This window comes from Vipera ursinii (assembly GCF_947247035.1).
Source record: "Vipera ursinii genome assembly, chromosome: 3".
Classification (NCBI taxonomy): Eukaryota; Metazoa; Chordata; class Lepidosauria; order Squamata; family Viperidae; genus Vipera; species Vipera ursinii.
The window spans coordinates 33,510,537-33,520,053 of NC_139516.1; the positions used below are offsets into that span (position 1 = coordinate 33,510,537).

At 38.4% G+C, this 9,517-nt stretch overlaps 1 protein-coding gene across 1 annotated transcript in view; it reads left to right on the forward strand.

Annotated features, from left to right (window-relative positions):
- Positions 1-8,611, forward strand: part of LOC310638174 (arf-GAP with SH3 domain, ANK repeat and PH domain-containing protein 1-like) — a 47,606-nt gene extending 38,995 nt beyond the window's left edge. Inside the window, exons 26-28 of the mRNA XM_083359002.1 lie at positions 4,373-4,500; positions 5,014-5,136; positions 6,001-8,611. Of these exons, the coding sequence (XP_083215128.1) occupies positions 4,373-4,500; positions 5,014-5,136; positions 6,001-6,075 (326 nt within the window). The 3' untranslated portion in view covers positions 6,076-8,611. The remainder of the gene's footprint in view (positions 1-4,372; positions 4,501-5,013; positions 5,137-6,000) is intronic.
- The last annotated feature ends 906 nt before the right edge of the window (positions 8,612-9,517 follow it).

A 9,517-nucleotide genomic window follows, 5' to 3' on the forward strand; every position in this document is an offset into this window, starting at 1 on the left:
GTTACAGGTGGAACATATCAATGAACGTTTTTTTTCCTGGGATAAAGTGGCTGCTGCCATATAAAGGTAATTTAACTGCTTTAAAGCATTCTGATAGATGCTACATATTCCTACCAAAACACATTTTGCACTTCAAATCTGATTTCTTTCAGTCACAATAAATACTTTTGATTTCTTGTATAAAGTCATTCCCATCTTTAAAACCAGCAATCCCCAAAACAATAAAAGCAAAACAATCACTGTAATATCTCTTGAGGCCCACCAGCTATGAGGACACTGAGATTATGGTGTCCAGCAACTTTCTTAACCTCAGGAACTTTAAGATATGTGAACTTCAGCTGGGATTTCTGGCTGTCAATCCACATAAAATTGCCAAGATTGAGAAACACTGGTCTACAGGATGACAAAGGTTGCCTACGCTAATCTGTGTTGGAAGAGACACCTTTTATAACATACTTCTGTGGCTCAAAAGAAACCATTTTGGCTATGAACCAATGCTGTGTGTTGTTAGCTGCGAAGTCGTGTCTGACTCATTGTGACCCCATGGACAACGTTCCTCCAGGCCTTCCTGTCCTCTACCATCTTCCGGGGTCCCTTTAAGCTCATGCCTACTGCTTCAGTGACTCCATCCAGCCACCTCATTCTCTGTCGTCCCCTTCTTCTATTGCCCTCAATCTTTCCCAGCATTAGGCTCTTCTCCAGTGAGTCCTTCCTTCTCATTAGGTGGCCAAAGTATTTGAGTTTTAGCTTCAGGATCTGGCCTTCTAAAGAGCAGTCAGGGTTGATCTCCTCTAGGACTGACCGGTTTGATCGCCTTGCAGTCCAAGGGACTCGCAGGAGTCTTCTCCTCAATTCTTTGGTGCTCAGCCTTTCTTATGGTCCAACTTTCATTGCCATACATTGCAACTGGGAAGACCATAGCTCTATACAACAATCCAAATTATAGCAATCTTGGGAAATGGCTGCACAGTTATTCTTGAATGTGTTCAGTGAAGAGGAATCTAGGTAAACACTATCAAACTGGACATTTTTATCACATTCAGACAGTATTTGTCTTAAGCAAAATCACTATTCCAAGTTCTCCCATTTAAGAATAACAGACTGTTATCCTCTTTGTGAAATCTCTAAAGATACTGAAAAGTGCTGTTCTGTTTCTCCTTGGTCATTTTCTTCAGTACTGGAAGAGTCTGCTCAAAATACATATTAAAATCTACTTCAGAGGTCAATAGGAAATGGCCAGGTAAAGGTAAAGGTAAAGGTTCCCCCGCACATGTGTGCTAGTCGTTTCCAACTCTAGGGGCTGGTGCTCATCTCCGTTTCAAAGCCGAAGAGCCAGCGCTTATCCGAGGACGTCTCTGTGGTCATGTGGCCGGCATGACTAGACGCCAAAGGCTTACGGAACACTGTTACCTTCCCACCGGAGTGGTCCCTATTTTTCTACTTGCATTTTTACGTGCTTTCGAACTGCTAGGTTGGCAGAAGCTGGGACGAGTAACAGGCGCTCACTCTGTTATGCGGCACTCGGGATTCAACCCGCCAAACTGCCGACCTTCTGATCGACAAGCTCAGCGTCCTAATCCACTGAGCCACCACGTCCCTAGGTACTACAGTAGTGATTCCAAATTATCAATACACTTGTCCCTTTCATACACTCATTAGTTTTATCACAAGCTGCCCAGAGATATGTACAATTAATCATACTGCTGTTTCACTGAGATAAACAGGGAGGCATCTGTGTCCTAACTGGGGCTAATAGAAATATGACATTGACCTCCTATTCTAATGAGGATGCATGCTCAGTTAATATAGGTTAAATACTGGAGGGGATAAGCATAGAGGTTTCACTTAGAAGTATTGAATTGCTCCTTTATCTATTAATGGCCCTTGCCCTGAAGTTGGTAGTCTACAGCAGGACTTTTCAACCTTTTCACCAATTGTACCACTTTTAGAATATGGCAATATTCAAGTACCACCAGTCGCCTAGCAAGGTGTCACAAACCTGATGACTGAAAAAAGAGGGAAAAAGTGATAAAGTACAGGGAGTCCTTGACTTACAACAGTTTGCTTAGTGACTGTTTGAAGTTACAACGGCATTGGAAAAAGTGATTTATGACCATTTTTCACACTTATGACCATTGCAGCATCCCCAGGGTCACATGATTTACATTTGCATTGGCAACTGATTCATATTTATGATGGTTGCAGTGTCCTGGGATCACATGATCCCCATTTGCAACCTTTTGACAAGCAAAGTCAATGGGGAAAGCAGATTAACTTAACAACCACGTTACTAATTTAACAACTACAGTGATTCATGTAACAAATGTGGCAAGAAAAGTCATAAAATGGGGCAAATCTCATTTAACAAATTTCTCACCCCTTCTCCTTTTATATCCTCTCCTCTCCTTCCCATATCCTTTTATATCTGGGGTGTCAAACTTGATTTCATTGAGGGCCACATCAGCATTGTGGCTACTGTTGGCGGGGGGAGTGGAGCTGTGTGGCCAATTCTACATCATTCAGGTTGGGGGCACCTGTGGGGGGGATCCAGGGGTCTCTGTTGGAGGGGCTTAGGGTTAGGCTCCTTCCCTCCCTCCCTCCCTCTTTCTCATTCACATCTCTCTCTTTCTCTTCTTTTCTCTTCTCCCTTTCTCCTCACGGCTTCTCTCACAAAAAGCCTTTTCTCACACACACACACACACACACACACACACACACACGTCCCTCCAAAATCCTCCTCATTCTCACACACATGCCTCTTCAAAATCCTCCCCATTCTCATGCACATGTCCCTCCAAAATCCTCCCCATTATCATGCACACACCTCTCCAAAAACCATTTTCCCCTCCTCTCTCTCTCTCTCTCTCTCTCTCTCTCTCTCTCTCTCACACACACACACACACACACACACACACACACCCCACTTCTCTGACAAAAGCTTTTCTCTTCTGCCTCTTTCTCCAGCACCTTTTTTCCTCTCCCTCTCCCGCCAAAACTGCCTCCTTTTATATCCCTTCCTGTCTCTGCCCCCCTCTTCCTTTCTCTTCCCAGTGAGCCAGAAGTGCTGATCCTGGGGACTTTGTCTCACCCCAGCCCTGCAGCTCCTGAGGACTCTCATGGCAAATCCTGCACTGCACTGCTTTGGCTCATTCCCTCCCCCACTACACTTGGCTAGCCTGGGCAGGGCCGCATATCACCTGCCAAGCATCAATGTACCACCGGTGGTGCCACTGGTTGAAAAGTCCTGGTCTACTGGGTAGTTCTATTTCCTGTGTTGTTTGGATGCATGTAATTTGCTCCTGGAGGGATGGGCTGCAAACTATGAATGCCTTTGGATCATTACACTATAGAGTCTGGTGGGCAAGCCACTGCAAATATCTGATCTGCATAAAGCCACAATAAATCCTCCAGCACAAAGTGTGTTTTTGCTTTCTCCAGTCTGATTTATTATATTCTGTATCTGCCAGCATCCTAAGTAGCTTGTGGTTATTTGAGGTTCATGGGACTGGTTTGCATCCCATCTTCTTCAGAATTAGTTCTCCTGCCAGCTACTCACTTTTGGGCCACTAGAACTGGTTTTCAACTATGATTGATTTATGGTCTCAAAATATTCTAGAATTATGTCTTCTCATCATAACAAGTATCAGCTTTTTTGGCACAAACAGCAAACTTCAGAGAGAAAGAATAAATGTGGGCTCTGATCCTCCCAGAAAATGTAAAGTTATAACTTTATATTACAGAGCACACTATCACGAAGGGAATAGATACTGGCATTAGGTTCATACATTGTGACAAATAAGCTTACCATAAAATGAGGCAACTAAAATTTAATCTTGCATTCTGTCAAGCTTCAAGTGCCCATTTCTGGGCGACATCCTAATACATCCCAATATACATTGCCCCCTCTCTCTTTCTCCCTCTCCTTCCTCCTCCTCCCCTCTCTCCCCTTCCTTAAACCTGCTCCAGTTTCTCTCAATCTTTATTTAAATATGCCTAGAACCGAACACAAGCAAGAACCTGACCAGTGAAGAATGGAAGAAAGTTATGATTTTCTGTTGTTTGCAAACAATATCTTTCTATTTATCAGGAACTCAGCAATGATACAGCAACTGTTAAGGGCACCAGGATGTTCAACCAACAACACTGGTTCTATAATTCAGGAGTGGATAAACTGTTCATTCTCTTTTCTGCTTTCAGAAGAATCCACTCTTTCAGAAGTGATCCATTATCTGTCCTATATTGTATGGGAAGCATATGCTATACAAGTAGTATTGGAGTGAAAATTGCACAGCATTAAATACACCAACATGCATTCTGCATAATCACTTAGATTGTCCAAAAAATGAAAATGACATATCTTTTTACATTGCAGCTGCCTCAGAAGGAATGAAGATTACTTCTGAGCCAAACCAAAACTCAAGAGAGAACCACTGGTCTTCTTCTCAATCTCCTGAGTCATCAGATGACATTCCTCCACCACTACCAAAAAGGGGATACATGGTATGTTCTTAAACTTAATATCCTGAGGTTATTTTTGCTTAGAATACACATTTATGGACTAAGGTAACTATCTTCTTCTGATACAAAATATCCTAGATACTATCTAAATATATACAAACCCATATTCAGACAGGCTTGGGGGCAATTAACTGTTCAATACTTCAGTTAAAAAATAGATAATACCACAGTGTATGATTACCGTATGTGCACTGAAATATTTAGCAATTAGGTAATTCATTGTGTGATGGTCTCATTTTACATATTTAGGTGTTCTTCACAATAGGATTGAGATTTCATTTCATAAACTGGTATCAATAAAAATCCATGGAATTTCATGGATGCATGAGACACATGCAGAAATATATCAATTATCTTTAAAAACCCAAAGATATTTACTGTTCTGAATATTTCTTCTTTTTATTTGCCTTATGATTAGCTTTTGCAATTCTGTGTGATATACAATATCCATGCAATTAAGCTTTTTGGTTATGGTAAACTGTTTGCTTATGGCAGAATACATCCTGTCTATATCGTGTCAGAGCCCTTTATGATTGTCAGGCTGACCATGAAGATGAGCTCACTTTCAAGGCTGGAGAAATCATTATAGTAGAAGGACAAGAGGATTCCAACTGGTGGGTAAGTGTCAATTTGATTCTCTATTATTGGGAATTCCTTATTGAGCACGGAACACATCCCATAAGACCTGTTTCAGGTTTGGGACAAAGACTCTGTGAAGGAGCCTATAGGAATTTTCCTACTAAGTCATTGGGCCTATTTTTGGCAATGGATAGCATGGCTGGTGTATATCAGGCACCAACAGGCAATGGAATATTCTGAGTATTTAGCATCTATTTTAGATGGTGTACTGTATAACTTTTCAAAAAGTCTTCCAACAATTATATTAATTTTCAGTTATGCCTTAGAATAATGTTATATTAGAACCCTTGTGAGAAACTAAAAATGTTAAATAGATTTCGTTGCCTGGCAGTATTCAGAATTCTTGGTCTGCTACAAAAAAAAAGGTACAATGGAGCTCAAAATAAACATTAAAATCTTAGGTACAGACTCATCCCATCTAATGCAGAGTTCCCCAATGTTTCCGGTTTTGTGGACCAGTGGGGGGGGAGGAGGAGAGCGAATGGTTCTGAGTGAGCAGCCAGCAGCGCATGCGCAAACAGCTCCATTTGCATGAGCGATGTGCATGTGCACCTGTCGCTCACACAAATGAAGCACACATGTACGCACTTGCCCTCTGCTCGGTCAAGTGAGGATATGTGCGTGTGCTCATGGGCTCACTGGCCTTTTCCACGGCCCGTTTGCAATTCCCTCATGGTCCACTAGGTTGGGGACCCCTGATCCAATATATCTCTATTCCGATATGCGGAAAATGATGGAATCAGAAATACTGATAAGCATGTATATCTTCCTAAGGAGCTTCTAATTATTGTGCACTGTTCCTGCTGTCTGTTAAAAGTCTTGGCTTTTCTTTTATTTTTTCAGCATGGCAGGATTGAAGGATACCCTCACAGAAAAGGCATCTTCCCAGTGTCATTTGTTTATATACTACCTGAATAAGAATACATCTAATTCACACAAAGTACAATCCACTCTACTGTAAAAGGGCCTCCTGTCCTCTCAAAACACGCGCATTAATCTGCAGTCAATAGTTGTTCAGAAACACTTACTGGAATTAAATACAATTCATTGGCACTGAAATGTCATACAGAGGACAAACATCTCCTCCACAAGTCATTGGCAAGAAGTCCATTGAATTTTTTTTTTAAAAAAAAACGATACCTGAACTGCAAGAGCTTTTTGATGAACTCATCAAACATACCTGTGGGAATAGTGAAATTTCTTGCTGTCACTGTTCGTGCATGAATGCAAGCGGTACGTGGGTACCTTTCAAATGCCTCTGTCATCCATCTCTTAGACTAGAGAATGATTTAAGCAAAAAGACTTCACTGTTCCAAAATTTATCAGTATATATAATAATATAATTCACAATAATAAGAGATAAAGAGAAGAAATGAATCAAACATGTCATAAGAAGATAATGCCTGTGTCTATTGTTTATTTCTAAATATCAAACATGTCATAAGAAGATAATGCCTATGCCTACTGCATATTTCTAAATGTCAGAAACACATGAGAAAAAATGCAAATGTATAGTGTTTCTTTATTCTTCTCTTCCCTGTATTCATGAAACATGAAGGGAAACATTTTCAGAAATAATGCTTTAGGATGTCTATGGAGATTCTCAGTCATCCAGGTCATGGTTGTCCCAAAGGTGCTTTTTCAAAAGGCAAGTGGACTTTGTTTTTCCTTGAAGACATTTCACTTCTCATCCAAGAAATGTCTTCATTTTAAAGAAAAACAAAGTCCAGTTGCCTTTTGAAAAAGCACCTTTAGTTTTTGAAGTAAAATAATCATGTTATGTCTGATTTGACTGTTTGTAAATCTGCATGTGCAATGTATTCCATAAGGACTCCTACTAAAGGATGAATAAGAATGGGAGAAACTTACTTGCATCTAAAATATCAAAAAATAGAAATCACAAAATATATTTCAGTTTCTGCAAACCCACCCAATCCTTTCTTAAAAACATTGTTTATTAGAGAAAGAAAATAATACATAAACTTTTAAATTTTAAAGTCTTTTAAATTTTCCAGTTAGATGCATTCTTCTACTATTCATAATAAAGTCTTAGAATAAATATGGTATACTGAAATTTCATTTTCCCCAAGTTAACAACAGTTCTTTTAAATCTCCAAAACTGTTTCTAATAATGCAAAATAATGCTATTAATGCAGAATTCCTTTAGTTGCTATTATGTTACTAAAATAAATACAGTACTCCAAATGTCTTAATGGTGCTTTATATTATAGTACTTCTATTTACTGATAATGTGATATTCCATCTTCAGTAACAATTTTGTTCCTTGTTTCTGAACTGAATATAGCTCATAGTTATTTCTCTTATCAATGTCCACTTCACTGATAAGATTACAAAATGTTGACACTGAAAAGGGCAGAACTATATACTATTTATTTCATGTCTTTGATTTTTTTTATTTTTGTTCAAATTCATTGTCAAAAATTATCTCTGTCCTCCTTTATAACAGTATTTTGGTAAGTCATAAGTTGTTAATATAATAGAAGAATCCTATTTTTATTTATCCCCTTCCCCATACAAATATTTTTTGAATGCTACTCTGCTTTGATCTTGGTTTTTCCATATATATCTTTGCTGTGTTGTTTCCAGCATAAAAAGGAAATGTTCTCAAAAATAGAACTGGGAAGTGGTCATACACTGAAAAAGAAAAAGAGAAATAACCTTAATATAACTGTTTATGGAACCCATATATTTCTCCTTTCATTTACATAAATTATACTAGGGTAGTAAAGTGTTTCTGAATGAGATGCAAGCAGGAATGCTAATTCTAAATAGCAACATGAATACAAACTACTATGTAATTTTAATATTAGGTAAAGGTAAAGGTTCCTCCGCACATGCGTGCTAGTCGTTTCCAACTCTAGGGGACGGTGCTCATCTCCGTTTCAAATCCGAAGAGCCAGCGTTTGTCCGAGGATGTCTCCGTGGTCATGTGGCCGACCCGGGATTTGACCCGCAATTTTAATGTTACTGAAATTTAATAAATAAAACTAAAATTTAAAAACCAGAATGCCAATGAGTAAGCAATATAAAAGGAGTACACTGAAATAGTTCAGACATATAGAGGAAATGAATTAGGATCAATTGCAAAACAAAACAAAACAAAAAAACAAAATCAAAGGAAGAGTAAATGGGTAAAGAGGGAGAACAAAAGATTATGATTGGAGGGAGCTATTTAGTTCCTCAAAAAGAGAGAAGTGGGAATTTTAATGAACAAAAGGCAGCATATGAAGTAGTATACGTACATGATAGAAGTAAAAATGGTTTGCAGACATGTATGGAGAGATATAGTGACTGGTTTGGGTGTAAACCAGATTTGTTTTCTTTTTTTAAAAACTCATACCATTAATTTCTTTGACATTATTTTTACTTGCAATCTATACTTGACATGATATAATGGGCATGTATGTACATATGCATAAAATTGATGATTGTGACTTTATTTATTTGACTCTTACCTGAGTATTTGCATCCTCACATGCATACTGCAATAACATAAAAAATAATAATAATCTCTAATTTTAAATACAATTTATAAGAAGCTAAAAAAACTATACTATAAATGATTCTGAGAAAAATCTCTTAACAGGACAACTGTTAATGATGTGCTGAAGAAAGTTGAAGGACTCAGCCTATCAGTTTGCCTACCACACATTGCACACACAAAATCAGGACATCAAAAACAGGACTCACAATCAATGCAGGGTAGGGTCTGGAAACAGAGACAGTATTGTGGCTATGGTTTTCTGCTGACCTGAGTAATAGAAAGTCCCTTATACCAGAAGTTGGAAAAGGCCCTGAAAAGTCATCTAGCATAACTTACTATTTCAAGAAAAGATCAACAATGGTGAGAAATCTAACTCTCATTACTAAACTTCAGTGAATGATGTCCCTGAAGAATGTAATACAAAAATAGCAGTATGGGCAGATTCTTCGTGCTGTAGCCAAATTTTATGGCCTCATTTGCAAAAGGAATACAACTGCCAAATTAATAACAACAAACTGTGTCATGGTCAACCAACAACTTAATCACAGAGCATCTACTTGTTGTGTCACATCTGCAAACAGCTACAGGAAACCACTTCTAATTACAGTATGTTTCAAACACATTTCTTTTTTATTGCTTAAGCTGATCTGTTTTAGGAAGAGAATGCACATTTTCAAAAAGGAAAAAACCAGATCAGTTAGACTGTTAAATCTTTTTGCAAATTTTCTCCTCCGTCTTACCAGAATCTGTAAATTGTAGCCTATGGCTGGGGAAGATTAAGATTTTTTACTAAGGAAAGGCAAATAAATAAGAAAGGGCTTAAACATTCATAGAAACGAAAATACTATTTGTTGG